At 43.9% G+C, this 23,584-nt stretch overlaps 1 protein-coding gene across 3 annotated transcripts in view; it reads left to right on the top strand.

Annotated features, from left to right (window-relative positions):
• Window positions 1-3,642: 3,642 nt before the first annotated feature.
• The window catches only part of LOC121232410 (ADP-ribosylation factor-like protein 15), a 272,332-nt gene continuing 252,390 nt past the window's right edge, over window positions 3,643-23,584 (top strand). For all 3 annotated transcript variants that reach the window (XM_041121602.1, XM_041121601.1, XM_041121600.1), the window contains exon 1: window positions 3,643-3,891. In XM_041121602.1, coding sequence (XP_040977536.1) covers window positions 3,880-3,891 — 12 coding nt within the window. In that variant the 5' untranslated portion in view covers window positions 3,643-3,879. The remainder of the gene's footprint in view (window positions 3,892-23,584) is intronic.

Genomic DNA, 23,584 nt, shown 5'->3' with positions numbered 1-23,584 from the left:
TCGGAAGGACTCTGTTTGACTGCATATAAAGCTGACCAATTTATAGTTTTGGGGATTGCCCTCTCCATTCCTTTTGTAATCCAATCCTGATACCCCTGCAATCTTTCCATATGTGCAGATCTATTAACATCCCACTTTGGGTCTTGGAGAGGGAAATATTCCTTAATGTCCCCTCCTGTGATCTTATAATGGTCTTCAGCAAGGTTCCCTGCTGTTTTTAAAATCAGCTGTTTCTCTGTCTCAGTCATATATTCCAATAATAGCTGTATATCCTTCCAGTCAGGGTTATGCTGTTTTACAATAAATTGGAAATGCTTAGTTACACCTATCGGATCTCTCCTATAATCTTTTGCAACCTTTTTCCATTCCCCTAGGTCAGCAGTAGAAAAGGGTACTTTGATTAACATCGTCCCACCATCCGGCCCCACCGCCTCTCGGAGAGGTGCTTGTAAAGCTGTTGAGGTAGTTTTCTTCCTAGTCCGGGAAGATACAGGGCTGTCCGGGGGGGGTTGGAGTTCTATCCGAGTCTGCATCCTGTTCCTGTGGTCGAGGGGGAGGCTTAAACAAATCAGTTAGATCTTGTTCTGGTGCCTGATGGATTTTATTTGTCTTTGTACATCTTTGTCCAATACTACATGCCGAACAGCACTGCCTCAGTTTACCTCTAAGCTCCTTGTTGTTTTCTCGCTCAACTGCGAGGACCATGGGGTCCTGCGGGGGTACCATTCCACAGTCCCTTTGCCACTCCGGATGGTTTCGGAGGGTGAAAAACATGTCTGCATACGAAACCTCATCCCATTTTCCTTCTCTCCTTAAAAACAGCATTAGTTGTAATAGAGTATTATAATCTATTGACCCATTAAGTGGCCACTTAGCATCACCTTCTAACTTATACAACGGCCACCATTGATGCAATATTTAAAAAGGTTCTTTTTATTTTCCGTACCTCCAGTCCCAACAATATCTTTCTAGTGGGCAATTACACAACCCAGAGGACTCTTCCTCAATATTCCCCCTTGATTGTTTCCCATTTTATAACTTCTCCTTTTAATAAGCTTCCATGCAAATCGTTTCTTACACCTCTTTATAGTCTTCTCCCAGTTTTCCTCCCACACGTCCCGAATTTTCCTTTCCACACACCAATTTCACTATTTCGGCTACCTTTCCAACCACAAACAATCTCAACTATATACGTAGCCTGTCCCCTCTTATCCCAGGGAGTCCAAACCCGACACTCAGGGCATTCAATATCCCCTCCACAATCTATTTGCAACCTCTGTTTACACCACACACATTCTAGGACATATGAGGGCATACACTCATTTCCTGGATGTAAAAGACACCATTCAAATACCCACATGTATGCGATGCACCATACAGGGACTTTCTTATACCAACACCACAAAATGATTAAGATAATCAAACTCAAAATTACAATTACAACACTAACATATAAATTCAAGTTCCAAATCATCAGGGAATCACACTTCGTTCGTCTCCGGCCGTACCCCTTGTGGAGTTACGAAACTGTGGATCAGAACTCCACACATGCTTCACAGCTGAGCTGCGTCTCTTTTACTCAAACATTCAATTCACAGTTTTAGACATTTACACATTAACAAGCATATATACACATATAAATCTCAACATAACATTTCCACATACTCACACAAAATTTTTAACATTAAATTTCCAAACATTCACATCATACAATCATTGCTCCAGTTGACAACCTTTCACCAGCTGCAAAAGTAAACCAAGCGCAATTGCAAGGGGGTGCGCTTACCCTTCTCCTGCCTCTTATATACCAGTCATCGACAGGTCCGTCCTGGCTCCCGATACTGGGATGCAGCGGTCACCCCGGATTTGCTCGATCTACCCCCAAGATCGCTGGCGGCCGCTCTATCGGTCAGCAAATCCCCCTTGTTACCATACAGGGTACCCTCCTCCCATACGGGGACTCTGCTGCACGCCAGACGTCTCTGCGCGATTTACCAGCTGCCCCGGCCTGTACCTTTACAGGCTCCCTTTGTGACACATACCGTTTGGTCCGCGGCTTCAGGAGGTCGTTGTCTGCTCCCGCGGTGAGCGGCTGGCAGCGGAGGCTCCTCCGAGGAAAGTGCTCGGGGCGCACCGAGGGGCGTCCGCTCCACAGTTGGTCCCGCAGCCGAGCAGAGAGTCTCCTGCCTGGCTCGCCAAACTGACGTGCGGAAACGGACTCCACAATCAGTGAGATTGTAAAGTAGGTATGTTCATTCAGCGCTGGGCAGCACGGGGGGTAGTCCCACCAAAGTCATGTGCGCCTGACTCGGCAGTTCGCTTCAAATTTATACAGTCAAGTGTTACATATACATAGAGTTTCGCAATATGCCTATACATAGGCATGATCTATCCCCGCTTCATATTAAAATTAGTTCCAAAAAGTCACAAGGCCGGTCTTGGCTGGTTCTTGGGGTCGACTGCTGCTTCTTATCAGGGACTATCTCCTGCCCCAGCCAGCCTCAACAATGCAAACGTTAAGCATCACTTCTCATCCTCTTGGGCCATGTCTGCCTCTATTGAAATTTCTTTAACTTCACTATAAGCTAGATAATTATTAAACAGTTCCTATCTACATCCATATATCTACTATATCTACTAAGGTTCCTTTGGCTCCCCGTTTCACAGGGAACAGACCCACCTAGGTGGAAGCCCCAGTCCCCTTCCCTGTTAATCCCCATGTAATAAACAGGACCCAGGGGACCTCTGGTTGAACCCAGCCCATTTCCCCCATTTCAAAACATCATCTAAATGCCCAGATGAATACAGCTGCTTGTTCTCTCTATGGACTCACTTTCTCTGGAGCATGTTTCAGTTTTTAAAAGTTAGGGGTTCAGCATTTATCTTCACAGGCCTTTGTGATTTCCCTTTTGAAACAATTAAGTCTTCTACATTATGTGGGGAAACTGGACACCCAGGATGGAGCTGTCATGCACCACAGAGTCCACAACCAGCTGCTCATGGCCTCCTTGGCACTCACCTGCTCTACCAGAGCACCCACACCTTTGCATTGAGAAAAGTATAATTGGCGCATAGGGGCAGCAGAAATCCTTTGCACCTACTTGGCTTTTTCCAATTCAGGCAGAAGCTCTGGGGTAGGTAACATCTCAAACGGGGCACAAGAACAGCAGCTAGAGGATGACCCTCGCGGGTGGCCCAGCCCACCACACGCCCGCAAGAAGCCGATGAAAATACCTCGATACCCCTCACCCACATCGACAGTTTCTTTGCTGGGCGCGTACGCCTTTAAGAGCGTCCTCCTCGCGCCCTACGTGTGTGATCAGCTGATAGCGACGTCGTGCGCGGCGAAACGGGACGGAGGTTCTCGGTGTTGGTGCTGGGTTGGGCGTCGGCTGTGCGCTTGTTCTCTCTCCCCCCTCTCTCTCCCCCCCCCTCTCTCTCCCCCCCCCCTCTCTCCCCCCCCCCTCTCTCCCCCCCCCTCTCTCCCCCCCCCCTCTCTCCCCCCCCCCCTCTCTCCCCCCCCCCTCCCCCCCCTCCCCCTCTCTCCCCCCCCCCTCCCCCCCTCTTCCTAATTCCTCCTCTCCCCCCCCTCCTCCCCCCTCTCCTCCTCTCCCCCCCTCCTCCCCCCCTCTCCTCCTCGCCCCCCCTCCTCCCCCCCCTTTCGTGCGCAGGGCTGCTGCGGTGCGTGCAACAGCAGCAGTGGGCGGCTCTGACAGTGCTGAGCCTCCACCAGCCCTTGTACCTTGCGGCGGTGGCTGAGCTCCCCGTGTCTGCCGAGCCCGACGGGGCGGTGTCAGGAAGCGCCGCTTCCCCTCGCGGTGGGGCGCCTGCGGCCCCGGAGACTTCCTCGGCAGCGTGGCGCCCGGCGCCACCCGGTACATGGATTACCTGGTAGGTCCCCGGCGGGAGCATCTTACCGAGCGCGCAACTGCTCAAGTGGCGTCTCTGGCGGAGGTGGGTGGTGGAGGCGTAGGTGGGGCGGCGGGAGCGCGGGGCCGTGGGTGCCCGCCAGGGGCGCGGGCAGGGGCCTTGGGCGGGTACTGCGCCCCGAGGGACGGCCGCGCTGCCTTTCCCCGGCCTGCGGGGCTGTTAAACGGCGGTAAACTGGCTTGGTTCCGCTGAAGCGTGTGGCGGCCCCGCTCATTTGGCTGCTATTAGATTGCTAAAGCCGTGACCCGGGTCGCTGTTTTTTTTTTTCCTAAATGTACGAGCATAGCGTACGCTTGAATGAACTAAATTGTCACCCTGGGCGGGATCAGCCCTGCGCCCAGGCAGCCTGGTATTCAGGAGTAACGTTTATTACTCTTTAATGAATATTGGCTTTATTTGTTTGCGAGAGATTGTATCGCAGGCGCACACTTTAGGCTGGGGTCGTAGTTGGTGTTCAGACTCACCGATGTACACACTCGGCAAGTAATTTCTGTGGCACGGCTAGGTAATAAGCTGATGACTGTTTTAGTGTGGTGCCTGTTTACCTGGTCTTTTCAATAGAACAGCAGGAGAGCGTAATGGGCACATTCCATGATTCAGGTTTTGTTGCTTTGAGCGCTAGCCTATAAACTGTGCCTCCTTTGTTGTGAAGTGCTGTGAGAAGTCAGTTAGGGCAATGAGTAGGTCTCTTCTGGCCATCCCTGTTTGCTATTGATGCTTGGTGGGACCAGTCAAGAAGTATTTGGAGTCAGAAACTTGACTCAGCTTTTGTGTTGTCTTCATGTGACATGTGCGTGGGTGTAGGCTTTCAAGAGGTTTATCAACCAGTCAACAAAATCTCTGGAGATGCTCTTTTTAGTGGATTGTTTTGAAGGCTTGCCATATTGAGATGAGAGCTGTGTGCAGTGGCTGACTTTTCCTTCTCTGACAATGAAATGAACTAAATCAGAAATACATTAAATATTTACTTAATATTCTTGTGTCTGTATAGCTTAAATTTATTTTGCTTTGGATTTTTTTTTTAACTATAAAAAGGTTGGGTTTTTTGGTTCTTTGTGCATTTGTTACTTGTTATGAACTATTTTACTTGGGTATGTGTGCACACAGAAGCTAAAATTTGGATAGTTTCTGAGTAATTGAACTAAATTTTCAAATTTTAGATGAATAGACCTTGAAGTGACTTCAGAGTTTATTGGTTTTGTCTTGACCTCAAATTGTAGATAGTTAGGGTTTAGGCCAAGTCTTTTTTGACTGGGAAAGCTGCATATACCAAACTGTGGTGTTCATAAAAACAGGTGATAGTAAAAGGAAAAAAAAAAAAAAAAATTGAGCAACTTCTATTTCCTGGACAGCCTACCTTTAAGAGATTTGCTTTTATTTAATTGGACCCTTTAATTTAATTGGACAGGTTTGATTTGGAGTGGTAACACAGGATAGATCATGATCACTTAATGGTTCTGATCTACTTCAGATCCTGTCTTTCCATTGCTGTTATGTTGTTTGGTATCTGCAGGCCATGGAAAAAATTATTTTATTACAAATGGCATTATGGAAGCATCTGTTTGAAGGTTAGTTTTCCTTCACTGAAACTTTGTAAACCAGTAGCTGCTGTTCTTTGAATAAGGAAAGATGGGGAAAGGTCCATGCTAGGAACCCTGAGTTTTTCCTCTGAGGCACATACAGGTGTTTGATAGATCACCTGCAACATGAACAACAAAGGTCTATATAGCCTTGCCCTCTTACCATTTGCTAAATTTCCCTCCCATCATATGAATTTTGTCTTTTCTCATGTAACTATAAGGATTATTGGGCTGCCTGTTGACTCATCTATTGGATATAATATCCTTGATGTTTTATACCCTCTGTAGAGCACAATGGCTTGTATCTTAAGATATTATCCCCCCTTTCAGTTTGGGAAGCTGATTAGGCATGAGGATGAGGAGTCTGATAGTTGTTTCAAGATAAAGATATAGCTGAACATGAGAAAGAAGGCAACTAATGTACAGGGTGCATGCAACTGTATTAGTGTTTGGATCGGATGTGAACTTTTGAAGTGAATCTTAGTTATCTCTACTTACTGTACTTAGGTTGGCATTGCAGAGTGATCACAGATCACATGAACTTGAGTTTTTTCAGATGAAACCAGATTGAAAGATGCACTCAACTAATGGGTTTTCAGTCCACAGGACCAGATCAGAACTAGTCTGAAGTAAAATGCCTGAAGTACGTAGTATGAATACTTGGTCTTCAGTACTGGCTCTTGCTATGCTGCACTACTTGCTATTGTATACGTAGCCAGGGTAACTTAATCTGGAAGTGAGAGTGCTGCTGCTTCTGATTACTTTCTGTATCAGCGTAGCAATGTAGGAAGACACCCAAAACAAATTTTTGAGACCCTCACACAAAGCAGTTATTGTGGCTAGATTCCTGTTGGTATTTGAGCTCTATGAAGCATAGCGTTCAAATCTAAATCAACTGGGAATGGCAAATGGAATAAATTCTGGGAGACAACTTCCCCTGAATGAGCATGCTTACTTTAAGTTTGGGAGTTCAAGAACCTGATCTGGCTGAAGACCTGGAAGAGAGGCGCTCTGAAAAACAAATCTTCCTCCTTGGTAGAATCTACCTAGCCAGTATTGCAAACAGTTTTTGCTGAATGAAAGATGTTATCAGCAATATAGAAAGGGCAATAAAAATATTGGTGACTTAACTCACTGGAAATCACTTGGCTGAAGACAGATCAGTGAGCAGTAGTGCAGAATTCTGTTGCAGAAGATGATAAAAGTTAAATGCTGTATTAGCTCATCCTGCAATAGGAAGCATTATTGAATTCCCCAGGTAAACTTTTGATTCCAAGGTGGCTGTTACAAACACTGAAACTTGATACAGCTTCCTTGGGAACACAAAAGAATGCCTTAATATGATCATAATTTCCAGCACAAGATTCTGTGAAGTCACAGGAGTATTGCAGCTCCAGAAATTTCATTCTCTTCAGATACACACACCAAAGAAACAAGTGAATTACACATTTAAAATCAAATTATCGTTTTGCCTTTTCCATGGTGAGTCTTGCATTAGTGGTAGGTGTTATTACATCCAAAAATGTGTCCCAGTTTCTGAAAATGTGCTAGTCTGTGTTTGTTACAAATAGCCCTATAGTGTCCTTGTGAATTACTACCAAGGTTCAATATGTGTTGGGCCCCATGTTGCTCTGCAGTATGCTGCTCTTAAATTCTTCAGTCGGAGCTCCAAGCTTGAGGCAATGTGGTGATGAATTTCACAAAAGGTTTGAAATGCAAGCTTTTAGTAAGTGAGAAAATCTGCATTTAGTAAGGACAGAATATTCCTCCTAATACACCATGCTTATTACCTTTTTTGGCTTGTCATTATCATCAGCTCATGTTTTTTTAATATTGCCAGCTTGTGATGTTTATTCTCTTAAAGCCTGAGTTCTGAAGTTTTGTGATTATGTGATGATATCAGCTTTCCATTAACAAAAGAAGCATTTTTAGTTTTGAACTTCAAAGGACAAATGTGGGCCTGTGCAGCTGTAAGGGGAAAAAAAAAATGCATTACTTAAAATCTTGTGATTGGGTTTTGGCTCATAATACTATGGAGTATGTTGGTTTTGCTTTTTTTCACTTTGTGTGCAGCAAAACTTTCTGAAGTGCAAACTGTCTGACTATATAAAAGTCCTTGGGGACATAAATAGGGTATTTGCAAGTGAATAAGCAATTGGCTCATCTTATGCTGGAGCTCTTCAGAGTACAGAACTTTTCTTTTGTCTCGCTGGCAGCCCGGTAAGGTGACTATATTAATTGCCAACATGAGGGTGTAAGTAGCTTCCTGCTATCTGAGGAAGAGACACAAAGCAGGAAGTCTAGCTGACAAGTCCTCTTATGTTTAGATGCAGTCCTCCCCTACAGCTTTGTTGCTTATAAGGACAAACAGCAGGAAGAACATGAATCTTTGTTTTTTTATGGTATATGTTTTGGTGGAGCAGTAGAAGAAAAAACTTGTTCACAGGATGTCCTGGGTTCAGCTGGGATAGAGTTAATTTTTACAGGAACCTGGGAGGTGGGGGGGCATAGCCGGGGCAGCTGACCTGAACTAGCCAAGGAGCTATTCCATACCATGTGACATCATGCCCAGTATATACATGGGGAGTGGGCCGGGGGGAGGGCTCTCCTGCTCTCTCTGGACTTTCGGTGGGGGAAGTGGTGGAGCGTCGGGTCCCGGGTGGTGAGCAGTTGCACTGTGCATCACTCTTTTCTGTATACTCTTTCATTAGTACCGTCGTTGTTGTTGTAACTTTTTTTTGCGTTGTCCCAGTAAACTGCCCTTATCCCAACCCTCGAGGTTCCAGTTTTTTTTCTTTTCTCTTCTCCGTCTCCCCCCTATCCCACCGGAGGGGGCGGGAGGAGTGAGCGAGCGGCTGCGTGGTCCTTTGTTACCGGCTGGGCTGAAACCACGACAGTCCTTTTTGGCGCCCAACGTGGGGCCCTAAGGGTTGAGATAACGACAGATCTGGCTAGAGCGTGTTGAAACAAATTTGTCATACACATTCCTTATATCAGATAAATAGATGTTAGTCACAATGTTGATTAATTTGTTTACATGGTGGCGTTTTGTAAGTCCTTATATACTCTATGTATTCCCTGTAGTTACGTTTCTCACCTCTGGGAGAGTGATTGGGATTATCATTTTGCTGTACTGGGCAATGTCGACTTGTGAAATGATTACATCACTGGTCATGAGGTTAAGCTGGTATCTGTATGAGGCAGTGATATCATTTCCATACTTAGGGCACCTTCTATCGGATTTTATTGGTAATTACAGCCAATCCATGGGGAAGTTAGGGGGGGGATACTTCCCCCCGTCCGTTCGCCTCCCTTTTCTCCTTCCGACTAATTACAACAGCTTTTGAGAATTTTGAATATCCTTGGGATGCACAAGCCAGTGTGCTGTTAGTGCTATGCCTCCTGAATATGTTTCAGGTCTTGTTTAGGGCTACAAAAAGGCTCTTAAAGAGAGTACCACCCAGAGATCTGCCCCAAAGCTGGATATTCATGGGTGGCACAGCATGTGGGAGGATATGGGCAGGTATCTAGAGAACTTCTCACCCCCAGTGGCTTGGAAGTTCACTCCCGAACAACTACAGAACCCTCATGAAGTGGTAGAATATTTGAAAGGAAAATGCTGTGGCTATTCCAAAGACGTACAACTTGCTGCACTGTGCTGGGCCCTGGCCAGTATCTACCAAACACTGCTTGATATTAGGCAGCACCCTCAGGGAGAAAAGGGGGAAAAGATGGAAAACAGGACAGCAGGCACCGTGGCTACCCCTACCCCGGCAACAGGCACCGTGGCTACCCCTACCCCGGCAACAGGCAGCGCGGCTACCCCAACCCTGGTGACAGGTACTGCAGCTAAACCAGAGAACCAACCTGTGCCAGTATCAGTCGCCCCTGTACAGAAAAAGAAACACACAAAGAAATCAGTTCGCTCAGTGAGAGATGAAGATGAACCAGGGTCATCACGAGAACAGGAGGAGGAGGCAGAACCTGAAATAATCACCCGATCTCTATCCCTGAGTGAGTTGCGTGACATGCGAAAAGATTTTAGCCGCCACCCAGGTGAGCACATTGTTACCTGGCTGCTCCGATGCTGGGATAATGGGGCTAGTAGTGTGGAATTAGAGGGTAAGGAAGCCAAGCAGTTGGGATCTCTGTCTAGGGAAGGGGGCATTGACAAGGCGATTGGGAGAAAAACACAAGTCCTCAGCCTCTGGAGGCGACTTCTGTCAGGTGTGAAGGAAAGATACCCCTTCAAGGATGAAGTTACATGTCACCAAGGCAAGTGGACCACCATGGAGAGAGGTATCCAGTACCTGAGGGAATTAGCCGTGCTGGAGGTGATTTATAATGATCCAGAAAATGCGCAGTCACCCATAGACCCAGATGAAGTCCAATGCACACAACCCATGTGGCGGAAGTTTCTACGAAGTGCACCACCAACCTATGCCAACTCATTGGCAGTAATGTCCTGGAAAGAAGGCCATGGACAAACGGTGGATGAATTGGCTGTCCAACTCCGGCAATACGAAGGAAGTCTCTCTTCCTCCCTACGGGCCTGTGTCTCGGCTGTAGAGGAATTGTCCCAAGAGTTCCAGCAATTCAAAGTGGATATGCCCTCCTCCCCACCTGTACAGGCCCGCATCGCAGCTATTGGGAGTAAGCATTCCTCTGCCCAAGAGAGAGGAAAGTACACACGACGGGCTAACCTGTGGTTTTACCTGCGTGACCATGGAGAGGACATGAGGAAGTGGGATGGAAAACCTACCTCAGTCCTGGATGCACGGGTACGGGAGTTGCGAGAAAAAGCAACCAGGAAAGAGGATTCTTCTTGGAAAACTGCTGCTCCAGTTTCCCGTGAGGAGTCCCCCAGATGCAGTAGATGGGCTGATCACATTTCTGATCCTCTTGAAGGGACTTCTGATTCACGTGTGCGAAAGTGAGTAACGAATATTCTAACCAGGATTAGAGGGGGCCCTGCCTCCAGCCAGGTGGAGGAGAGGGGACAACCGAGTCTACTGGACAGTGTTGGATTCGATGGCCTGGCACATCAGACCCACAGGAATATAAGGCTGTAGTAGACACTGGTGCACAATGCACCCTAATGCCATCAAGTTATAAAGGGGCAGAACCCATCTATATTTCTGGTGTGACAGGGGGATCCCAAGAGCTAACCGTATTGGAAGCTGAAGTGAGTCTAACCGGGAATGAGTGGCAGAAACACCCCATTGTGAGTGGCCCAGAGGCCCCGTGCATCCTTGGTATAGATTATCTCAGGAGGGGATATTTCAAGGACCCAAAAGGGTACCGTTGGGCTTTTGGTATAGCTGCATTGGAGACGGAGGAGATTGAACAGCTGTCTACCCTGCCTGGTCTCTCTCAAGACCCTTCGGTTGTGGGGGTTGCTGAAGGTTGAAGAACAACAGGTGCCAATTGCTACCACGACGGTGCACCGGCGGCAATATCGCACCAACCGAGATTCCCTGATCCCCATCCATAAGCTGATTTGCCAATTGGAGAGTCAAGGAGTGATCAGCAAGACTCACTCACCCTTTAATAGTCCCATATGGCCCGTGCGGAAATCTAATGGGGAATGGAGACTAACAGTAGACTATCGTGGGCTGAATGAAGTCACGCCACCGCTGAGCGCTGCTGTGCCAGATATGTTAGAGCTTCAATATGAACTGGAATCCAAAGGCAGCTAAGTGGTATGCCACAGTTGACATTGCTAATGCATTTTTTTTCCATCCCTTTGGCAGCGGAGTGCAGGCCACAGTTTGCCTTACTTGGAGGGGTGTCCAGTACACCTGGAATCGACTGCCCCGGGGTGGAAACACAGCCCCACTATTTGCCATGGACTGATCCAGGCTGCACTGGAAAAAAGGTGAAGCTCCAGAGCACCTGCAATACATTGATGACATCATCGTATGGGGCAACACGGCAGAAGAAGTTTTTGAGAAAGGGAAGAAAATAATCCAAATCCTTTTGAAGGCTGGTTTTGCCATAAAAGAAAGTAAGGTCAAGGGACCTGCACAGGAGATCCAGTTCTTAGGAGTAAAATGGCAAGACGGGCGTCGTCAGATCCCTATGGATGTGATCAACAAAATAGCAGCTATGTCCCCACCAACTAATAAAAAGGAAACACAGGCTTTCTTAGGTGTTGTGGGCTTTGGAGAATGCATATTCCAAATTACAGTCAAATTGTAAGTCCTCTCTACCAGTTACCCGGAAGAAGAATGATTTTAAATGGGGGCCTGAGCAACGACAAGCTTTTGAACAAATTAAGCGGGAGATTGTTCATGCAGTAGCTCTTGGGCCAGTCTGGGCAGGACAAGATGTGAAAAATGTGCTCTACACTGCAGCTGGGGAGAATGGCCCTACCTGGAGCCTCTGGCAGAAAGCACCTGGGGAGACCCGAGGCCGACCCCTGGGGTTTTGGAGTCGGGGATACAGAGGATCCGAGGCTCGCTATACTCCAACTGAAAAAGAGATATTGGCAGCATATGAAGGAGTTTGAGCTGCCTCAGAAGTGGTTGGTACTGAAGCACAGCTCCTCTTAGCACCCCGACTGCCAGTGCTGGGCTGGATGTTCAAAGGGAGGGTCTCCTCTACACATCATGCAACTGATGCCACGTGGAGTAAGTGGGCCGCACTGATCACACAATGGGCTCGCATAGGAAACCCCAGTCACCCAGGAATTGTGGAAGTGATAATGGACTGGCCAGAAGGCAAAAATTTTGGAATGTCACCAGAGGAGGAGGTGACACGGGCTGAAGAGGCCCCGCTGTATAATAAACTGCCAGAAAATGAGAGGCAATATGCCCTGTTCACTGATGGGTCCTGTCGCATTGTGGGAAAACATTGGAGGTGGAAGGCTGCTGTATGGAGTCCTACACGACTAGTCGCAGAAACTGCTGAAGGAGAAGTTGAATCGAGCCAGTTTACAGAGGTGAAAGCCATCCAGCTAGCGTTAGACATTGCTGAAAGAGAAAAGTGGCCAGTGCTCTATCTCTATACTGACTCATAGATGGTGGCAAATGCCCTATGGGGGTGGCTACAGCAATGGAAGCAGAGCAACTGGCAGCACAGAGGCAAACCCATTTGGGCTGCCCCACTGTGGCAAGATATTGCGTCACGGCTAGAGAATCTGGTTGTAAAAGTACATCACGTAGATGCCCACGTACCCAAGAGTGGGGCCACTGAAGAACATCAAAACAACCAACAGGTGGATCAGGCTGCCAAGATTGAAGTGTCTCAGGTGGACCTGGACTGGCAACGTAGGGGTGAGCTATTTATGGCTCAGTGGGCCCATGATACCTCGGGCCATCAGGGAAGAGATGCAACATATAGATGGGCTCGTGATCGAGGGGTGGACTTGACCATGGGCAGTATTGCACAGGTTATCCATGAATGTGAAACATGTGCTGCAATTAAGCAAGCCAAGCGACTGAAACCCCTGTCGTATGGAGGGCGATGGCTGAAATATAAACAGTGGGAGGCCTGGCAGATTGACTATATCACACTCCTGCAAACCCGCCAAGGCAAGTGCCATGTGCTTACAATGGTGGAAGCAACCACTGGATGGCTGGAAACATATCCTGTGTCCCACGCCGCTGCCCAGAACACTATCCTGGGCCTTGAAGAGAAAGTCTTATGACAACACGGTACCCCAGAAAGAATTGAGTCGGACAACGGGACTCACTTCCGAAACAACCTCATAGACACCTGGGCCAAAGAACATGGCATTGAGTGGGTATATCACATCCCTTATCACGCACCAGCCTCCGGAAAAATCGAACGATACAATGGACTGCTGAAAACTACATTGAGAGCAATGGGGGGTGGAACTCTCAAACATTGGGATACACATTTAACAAAGCCACCTGGTTAGTTAATACTAGAGGATCCACCAATCGGGCGGGCCCCGCCCAACCAAGACTTCCACATACTATAGAAGGGGATAAAGTTCCTGTAGTGCACATGAGGAGTATGTTAAGAAAGACAGTCTGGGTTAGTCCTCCCTCACGCAGAGACAAACCCATCCAAGGGGTTGTTTTTGCTCAGGGACCTGGGTACACCTGGTGGGTGATGCAGAAGGATGGGGAAGTTCGATGTGTACCTCAGGGAGATTTGATTTTGGGAGAGAATAGCCCGTGAACTAGGCTGTATGATATTTAACTGCTAAATAACCTGCCAATGTATGTCATTGTATCTATAGTGTCTATATGCCATATCAAGGGTATTACTGCAAGAATTACCCAAATGACTGAAGGATGGACTTTGAAACTGAGCCAAGAACAACAGTGATAGAACTTGAACTGGCGCCCAGCAATTTCCTCAAGATCAACATCTTCGACCTGCAGACCAAGGGTGTGGGTTGCACCAAATGTACCAGCCAGAAGTTCCAGAGACAGCATACAACAACCCAACACCTCACACCATCTCTCTTATCCTGAAGTGTCACAACAGATGGAGCCCCAAAGTCATGGACTAAATAAAATTGATGGACACATTGGAGGGATAACCCATTGACTAAGGGAATACTATTTGTATGTGTGTGTGTGGAGGGGGGGGGTCCATATACATATGTATATATATATAAGACAAGGAAAGTGGTAGTGGTTGATTGGAAGATGTAAGATCTGGGCATGATGTAAAAGGTATAGAATAAGGGGTGGATAATGTCCTGGGTTCAGCTGGGATAGAGTTAATTTTTACAGGAACCTGGGAGGTGGGGGGGGCATAGCCAGGGCAGCTGACCTGAACTAGCCAAGGAGCTATTCCATACCATGTGACATCATGCCCAGTATATATATGGGGAGTGGGCTGGGGGGAGGGCTCTTCTGCTCTCTCTGGACTTTCCGTGGGGGAAGTGGCGGAGCGTCGGGTCCCGGGTGGTGAGCAGTTGCACTGTGCATCACTCTTTTCTGTATACTCTTTCATTAGTACTGTCGTTGTTGTTGTAACTTTTTTTTGCGTTGTCCCAGTAAACTGCCCTTATCCCAACCCTCGAGGTTCCAGTTTTTTTCTTTTCTCTTCTCCGTCTCCCCCCTATCCCACCGGAGGGGGACGGGAGGAGTGAGCGAGCGGCTGCGTGGTCCTTTGTTACCGGCTGGGCTGAAACCACGACACAGGACCACATTAGCTTTTGGCATTGGAGAGCCAGTAGGACCTGTTGATATGGGGAAAGTGACTTTGCAGCACAAATCTAAAACATAGCCTCATACTAGCTACTATGAAGAAAATTAACTCTACCCCAGCTAAACCCAGCAGTTTGCAGATCTGATTTTTTTTCTTGTTATGACTTGGAGCTTTTGGATGGAAGAAGCATCTGTTTTCTACGTTTTTATTAACTTTTACAGCAATTACTGCCTAGTCTTCCACTATGATTTTTGCCTCTAATGGAGATGAAAAACTTTGAAGCAATTAAAAATGAAGTAATCATTCTGTAAACTGTCAATAATAAGTTTCATAAATGAGTGTTGGTAGCACTGCTCTGGCAGTGAATAAGAGGGAGAAGAGAATGCAGAGATTATAAGGGAATTTCATGTTTGTGTTGTATAAACTGCATATGCTTTGGATGGGCTGATGCAGAGACAAATATTAAGAGTGCATATTGAACCTGGGGAGGGGGGGAATCATACTACCCCTTTTGATATTAGTAATAAAATGGCAGATTAAATTCAGTGTTGATAAATGCAAAGTTATGTATATTTATAGTAGAAGTCACCTGACAGTACAGATGCATGGATAGGCTCTAAAATACTGTCAGTGCTCAGGAAAGGGAGAGGATCCTTCTTTAAAATGTCATCTCAACCCTGACAGCTGTCAACAAGTTTAGAGTATTAAGGAAAAAGGAAAATCTCATTTTTACACTGCTTAAATGCAAGGTTTGCTCTTAAATGCTACATTTCTGGTTGCATCATCTCGGAAAGAGTATTGTAAAACTAAAGATATAGAGAAGGGTGACAGGGTAATCTAAAGAAAACAATTGCTTCCATAAAAGGAGGGATTAAATAGTTATAGCCCTTCATGCTGAAGAAGAGACAGCTGAATGGTGTGGGGAGGCAATATTATAGACATCTTTGAAATCATAAAGAGAGGGTGGAATAGGCAATAAGTCATTTCTCCCAATAGAAGAACTTGATGACAGTTATAATCCAGGAATTGCTTTTTCCCCACAAGTATAGTTGAATTCTGGGTCTCACTTGTGCAGTGATGTTAGGGAGATCAAAATGAGTAGACTATGAATTTGTACAGTTCCTTGGAAGACAGGCCCATTGGGGAGGTATTAAACATAATGTTCAGATGTGATGATAGGCTTGTGGGGATCCTGAAGCTGTGATTGCTGGAACCTGAGGATGTAGCCATGAAACATGGTTCCCTGTATGTCCTGGTGCTTATACATCTCAAGCTTATAGCATCCTGGTGATAAACATCTCCACTCCCCCCTCAGGGGACAGGTAGATCTAGTTCCAGAACAGGAAATTGCTGTTAGAAAATGGAGATATTCTGGATGATGCCCAGGAACATTCCCCAGTGTAAGCAGAATTATATTGACTGCACAAGAGGTGAGACTTTATTCAGAGGGATTTATGAAGCTACTTAATCTGCTCCAGGGACATGTAGTTAAAGGGTTCCTTCTGCTTGGAGGTGCTGCCTTGACATATGAGCAGAGGCTATTTGCCTTCCAACATTTGTATCCTAACCAATTTATGACTTTATGTAAGGCCCACAACACTGAGTGAACCTGAAACTGAATTGACAGCCTGTGCAGAGTGATGATGCACTCTACAGTGAGTGATCTCTCAATATTTTATTCTTGCCTAGAAATTTGCATAATTTCAGGTTTCAGCAAGACTGGAAAAAAGATCCAGAATTCCTGAGAGATGTCTGTGCTGTTTTTGCAGCTATTCATTTTCTGTTGTCTAATCTGCATCTTTCACTGTCTGAACCATTGCAGTCCTGGAAACAGTCATGGAAAACTGTTCTAGTGAGAATATTGCCTAAAAGAGGGGAGAGCATTGTTCTCTGGTGCATCCACTTGATTACTTTTTATGATGATGAGAGTTCTTGGATCCAATCCTATTTTCTGTTCACATATCATTGGCTTTCCATCAGCATCAGGTTTCTTCTAGTCTCTAAACTCAGATTTATTTTTCTAATGATTATGTACAAGAAGGTTGGTATTTTAAAAAAATCTAATTATTCGGCATTAAAGGAGAATATGAAAATATTTTGTCTTTTATCCTCGAGAACTGTATTAAAAAAGAATTTTGGGAGTTTAAATTAGAAATTTTATTAATGGAATGTGCTAAAGGGCTGTGACATCTTGTGTAGAAAGAGGAGCCTTCAGGTTACTACTTGTTCAGTGCACAAGCTTAGCAAACAGCAATTCTGGTCAAAGTTCCTGCCACCTGTACTGTAGTATAGTTGTGTTTGCTTTTGGGTACCTGTATGTTCTTTAAAACACAAGAGAATTTTTCATGCTCCTTACATATAGGTACCTTAAAATCTGCATATTGTTTACACCTGTATTGCTAATTTTCACATTTCTTATGTACAGAAAAAGATGCAGAGAAGAGTGGAGGGGGGGAAAGTTTTTTACCTGGAAGGTCCAGTAATTCCAAGTGATTACTGGGGTGGACCACTTCTTTATAAATGTGCAGGTGGACATTTTAATCTTTATTTTAATAAAGCAACACATCACCAGAAAAAACTCCAACAACTTCCTTTTCTCATATTGCTTTGGTTTTGTGGTCTTGGAACTATACTTAGTGCTGTAATTTATATAGGATTATGGCAAAGCAAGCTGTGGTCAAGGTGAGTATTTCTGTTGGTTGGCAGAATGAGGACACCAGCTCCTGCAGTTCTGTCAGGTGTTGAGCCTTTTGTTTCTTTTCTGAGAAGCTGATTAGGATCCCCCCCATTTTGTCCATCAAGGTTCTTGAGACTTGTGCTTTCAACTCAGTGATTTCAACTTTAAGTGATCAGTTGCAGAATATGTTCTAATTAGTCTTTTCAAAATTTGCTCTCTTGTAAATATTATGGGTAGGAACTTCACTTTGTATTTGGTGAAGATATAGATATTAAAACAATGAATGTGTGCAATTGCAGACTAATGTGTGCCTGCATCAGAGTTGTATGAGTTTTTTGGTTTTAAACACCAAATACTGAAATTAATTTGTACTGATAGCTGAATGCTTGAAAAAAAACCTGAACAAATGCTTGTGGTGAATGAAAGATTGCACAGCTGCAAGGCAGACATCTTTCTAAGTCATTATTAAGTCATGTTTTTACAACATAAGATTAAAATAACAAAGTTTTGGGCAAATATGTATGTTAGCTGTGAATGTAGTTTCCAGCTGGAGAAATTATTTAATGTTTGTGAGATGACCCTTTGCCTAAGCAGAAGGGTACATATTGGCAGAAACGCATGCTTATGTTGACATACTCAACCTGAAGACTCCCTTTCTCACTTTAGACATTTTAAGTGACTTCTATTAAGAATAAGTCTTTGTGGAGTTGTATCAAACAAGGTATCTTTCTTTGTAATACTTGTAGGTATATTTTTACATTATCTTTTTCTTTTACTTTCATGTTTACCATGTAAAATCCTTTTAGAAAGCAACAATAAACTGTAAGTAAACTAAATGCAAATTCTCCAACAGTTGTTTTGTTGCCCAATTATATGGTGCAAAATGAGTTGCAAATCCAAAGTAATGAAAGATTACAAGTATCAAGAATAAATTCCCCATTGCACCTGCAGATTATCGCATATATTGTAATTCTGTGATCAGAGCGATAGTCTGTAGGATAGTATCATTAAACATCTAATTATTTAAATCAATACCTGACACTTTTCCAGTGATTAAACTGAAATAATATTGGGAGGGAATGTAGTGGTTTTTTTTGGTTGTTTTTTTTTTTTTTGGGTGGGGGGGTGTGAATATAAGAGAGAAACTAATAACAGCATTGGAGTTAATGATCTTTTTTAATGCTATAGACTGCAGATCATAAGCATTATCTTGGAGGCTTGGGGAAGGGATTAGCTTAATATTTAATTGGGAAATGCATAGGGGAAACATTCACTGATACTGTATGTGACGGTAGGAAGGGGAGATAATTTTAGAATTCATGGCCTGTAATAACTTGTTGATTTCAAAACATTAAGAGTAGCAAACCCAGCAACAGATGAGTAAGGTAACTGATGTAGCTTGCTCTGCTCTACTGAAGTGAGGGTCCACAGGTGCTTACTGGGGAATTTGAACTGCAGCTTACTTCTCCCATGAATGTAAAGCCTTGAAGTACTGCACAAAAATTTTAAAAATGAAAATAATTTATAATGCTGTACTTGTTTGTCTAGAATAAAAGCAAACTAGATAAATTGAGAAATTGTAATGGTATGCTAATGCTGCACATTTACTTCCCTTGCAACCAGAAATAATCTTTTACTTTATATACAAAGTTGGGTCTGTCATCAACATAAAATCTGTCAGGATACTGAAAATACAAATCACTGTATGTATCATCCTATGTTTAAGTAGGGGCTTAAATTGCAGCAGACTCAGGTTAAACATTAGGAAACTTTCTAGTAGGGAGGGTATTGAAGCACTGGACTAGATTGCTTGGGGAAGTCATCCATCCCTGGAATCCTTAGAATGAGGTCTGCAAATACTGTCAGGAGTGGTACGGGTATGGTTTATACCCCCACCCCACCACTTTGTGTAATATGGGATTTCTCAAAGTCAGTTCTACTCCTATCTTTCTATGACTTTTTTTTTCCTGTTGGAAACTCAGAGCACAAGTCGTAGAATTGGATGTTTGTTGTGAAAGCTGAAGAGAAAAAAAAAAAAAAAATCCTTGCAATTTAAATGATGTTTTGAAGCAGCATTCCCTTGTCAGTAATAATATTCTAGCTTGCTTCCAGTAAGAAAAGAAAATCAACCATGCTGTTGAGGTTTGCTTTCAGGTTTTTGTGCTATACTTTTTGACTTTCAGGCAGTTCAGTGAAATATTGCTTATTTAAAATTTAAATTTAACAGGTATAGCAAAAGAAAACTGTTGCTATGTGTTTTTTATTACTCATAATTCATAAGAGCTGCTCTTTTAATTTTAAAAATCACAATTCTAAATGGGTAATTCATTTGCAATTTTTTTGGAGGGGAAGGGGCAAAAAGCAGAGGCAAAAAAAAAGTTTTCACTAATACTGTTTGAAGTCTGTAACATCCAGCACTTTACCTTCAACATCTTAAAATACACGCAGATGAGGTGTGGACTTGGTAAACATATAGTAAAAATGTTCCACTTGATTGCTTTAATATTTGCTTACAGTGACTTCTTGAATACCTTATTTAAAGGAATTCCTCAATTACAGTTCTGAATAAATCATTGTAAGCCTGGTTTATTGTACTTGACTGTATATAAAAAATGGGAAACCTACAATAGGTTTTATTGGAAAGGGAAGTTACATTTATCTTCTGGCTTCTTTATGCTATTTAAAGAAGGTGTTTTTTTAATCTGAAATTCATAGTCTATCTTCAGCCTCTCTGGGATACTGCAGAAGACTAGAATTGTGGCATCACAATAGATTGGCAGTTGAGAGTAAAAACTTAATATGATTATTCACAGCTGTAAGAGTAGATTAAATACAATATTCAAGGCAGTAAAGAGTTCTATTTTAAACATGAAAATCTCAGAAAATTAAATGAGTATGAATTTAGAAATGTAGGAAGGTATATGCATTATTTTGGTATATGGAGGAAGAGAATTTGAATGATGATACAGGGAAAGAACCACTATAACTATGGAAGCTCTTTACAGTCCACTAAGAAGCCAGAAAGCACATTACTCTCTTAAAATGTCTCTTGAAGGTTGTTTTTAAACCAGAGTATATAAGAATAAATGGGACTGAAAACTTGCATGCAAAATATTAATGTTGTGTACAGGCATTTTGGGGAGCATTGCCTAATTTGAGGCCTATAATGAAATATTGAATTAGTAAGTGCAACAGTGTTGGCAGGTGCTTCTTTATGAAAAGTAATAATTATCTGCATAATCTCAATTTATATGGCATTTTTCTCAGCTTGTTTAGTACAACCTTACAGGAGAAATGTAAAGTAGTGTACCATCAGGTGTTTCTTTCAGGGGAGAGGTGGGAGAAAAACTTTAATTCTTAATAAATAGCATTCTTGGTAATGTCTTTATTTTAATGTCTTTAGACTATGTCTGGATGTATCCAGCTCTCATTTGCTGTTTGTAGAATTGGCATTTACATGGTAAGGCAATGTTTTAACTAAAAATAATTTTTGTTAGTGTTAATGCGATTTCAGTGAAAAGAAGTCACTTCATTTTTTGGGATCAGGATTAAGTAATGCAGTTAGCAAGAGAGATGTGTCATATTAGTTCACATAAACAGACTACAGCATGATTTTATCCTGTCAAAGATTTACTAACGCCAGTACAGAACACCTTCCCCCCACCCCTCCCTTCTTCCTGGGCTTAACTCCGCTCCTGATTTTCTCTACCTCCTCCCCAGCAGCACAGGGGGATGGGGAATGGGGGTCCTGGTCAGTTCATCACACATTGTCTCTGTTGCTCCTTCCTCCTCAGGGGGGAAGATGACTCACAGTCTTCCCCTGCTCCAGTGTGGGGTCCCTCCCACGGGAGACAGTCCTCCACGAACTTCTCCAGTGTGGGTCATTCCCATGGGCTGCAGTTCTTCACAAACTGCTCCAGTGTGGGTCCCTTCTACGGGCTGCAGTCCTTCAGGCACACTGCTCCAGTGTGGGCTTTCCCATGGAGTCACAGCCATGTTCAGGGGCATTCACCTGCTCTGGCATGGGGTCCTCCACAGGCTGCGGGTGGGCATCTGCTCCACCGTGGACCTCCATGGGCTGCAGGGGGACAGCCTGCCGTCTCACCACGGGCTGCAGGGGCATCGCCTCCTCTGGTGCACCTCTTCCTCCCCCTCCTTCTTCACTGGCCTTGGTGTCTGCATAAGTGTTTCTCTCGCATTCCAATCTCCTCCCCTGCTGCAGGTTCCCCTTCTTAAATATGTTATCCCAGAGGTGCTACCACCATCGCTGATTGGGTCAGCCTGGGCCTGAGGCTGGTCCGACTTGGAGTTGGGGAAGCTTCTAGCAGCTTCTCACAGGAGCCACCCCTGTAGCCCCTCCCCCACTACCAAAACCCCGCTGCACAAACCCAATACACAGGTGTATCAGTTGCTGAGAATTCTGGCCTAATATAATTGCTGAAGGCTTTGTATACATTTGATTTTAAATATCCATAATGTTTGAGTAATGTCATATATTAAAGTGTTAACTAAATGCATGTATTGTTGTAAGCTTTGTCTGAAGTACCTTAATATTTTCTAAGTGCTGTTAAGTTAAACCTCCCAAACCTTAATTAAATGTGGTTTACTTCAAACATATGTCCCAAATATGCCAAGATATTTTAATTTCACCTTTCTTGCAGTTGCTGTTCCCAATTGTTCCAGTGAATGATGAGAACAGTTAGATGAATGGGGTGTTTTGTAGAAATTCATTAAGCTCTGCTTACTGAATGTATAAGACACTTGCTCAAATCATGCTTCAAATCCTGGAGCTTTTGAAGTGAGAGTGCTGTTCCCACTGTTGTTAATTTCGGGAGGAAGCCTGGCACGTTACATTTTCCATTTTATTAGGCTGTACAGTCAAAAGGGTAGGTGACTTTTGAACTGTGAGGGCTATGTACCACCAGTAAGTCTTGCTTGGGGATAGAATCACAAAGCTTAAGATTTGCTTTTATTCCTAGAATTTGCTTCCAGCTAGGGTTTAATATCTGCATGAGTTTTTTTTTTCCCATGATGTTTGCCTGTGTTCTCTTTTCAACAGCTAAAAGACCATTTTCTAAATGGTAGAAAATAACAGATTTGGGTAATATGGACAAAATCCTCATGGCGGAAACTGCTACTTGTAAAGTCAAAAGTATGTTTTCCTATGGTATTTAAGTTCCTTAGCAAGACTTTCTCTCCAAATTCCTATGTGATAAGAGAATGCTTATCTTGAAGGATCAGAGAGGGTTACAGTATGGTGTTTTAATGGCTGCAAAGTATGCAAACTATCTGCGACTCTCTAGAAGGCTATATTAAGCTGTCCAAATTAATTTGAAAGGGTGTCCAAATATAAATTTGTGTGTGTTGCAGAATCTGGTATAAGCAGGTATAATGTATAGCAAAATACACCCTCCGACAATAATTGGTTCTCTTTTAGTTTAAAATAGGTGTGGTGTGTATACTGCAGTTAACTGTGAAGTTGTGGTAGCTGCAGTTATAGTGATAGTTGGATAATTGTTATCTTATTGTGACCTTTTGGGCAGCATAACTTTTAATTTCATCAAACGTTTTAAATCACAAAATATAAAGAGCTAGCTTTGTTTATGAAAATGCTGAGAGGAACTGATTTCATTGGCTGCTCGGACTACAAGGGAAGAAAGTGAGGAGGATGATGAGTAGGCTTTGGAGCATCCAGAGATGCACTGTTGTGGCCACAGGGTAGAGGGAGGACGTGTCCCATATAAAATGCATGTGAAGGTTAAAATAGTTGCTTTAGGAAAATGCTGAGTGCCTGGAGTACTTGCTTATACAGAAATGCCTCACACTGGGAAGGCGAGTTTCAGATGATCTGACTGGAGATTGGGTTTGGACAGCTTTGGTATCAAAGGGAGATGCCTACTGAAGTGAGAGCTATGCAGAAATGCAATGTGATAGTTCTTCTCTCCATACTGTGCCCTGCTCATGCTCAGTCATGTAACTTGGTCACTGGATTTGTTGCTCAGGCATGCGAGCAGTCTGGCAGCTAGCAAGTATGGTGCTCCCTACTGATGTCAAGAAGCAAAACTCCAATTCATATTTCCCATTTAACTAATTCCTTGTATCGTGTGCTTTCTACTGCATGCTATTTTACAGATTTAATAGAATTTTTTTTTGTTAATTTTTATCCAAAAGCTAAGCAGTCTCTCAAATGCCAGTCCTTACCAGCACCATGTGTTCAGTTTGTACTGTATTATCTGGACACTTCCTGTTCTGCATGTCCTTG

Source organism: Aquila chrysaetos (genome assembly GCF_900496995.4).
Source record: "Aquila chrysaetos chrysaetos chromosome W unlocalized genomic scaffold, bAquChr1.4 W_unloc_3, whole genome shotgun sequence".
Classification (NCBI taxonomy): domain Eukaryota; kingdom Metazoa; phylum Chordata; class Aves; order Accipitriformes; family Accipitridae; genus Aquila; species Aquila chrysaetos.
This window is presented reverse-complemented; position numbering and strand designations above follow the sequence as displayed.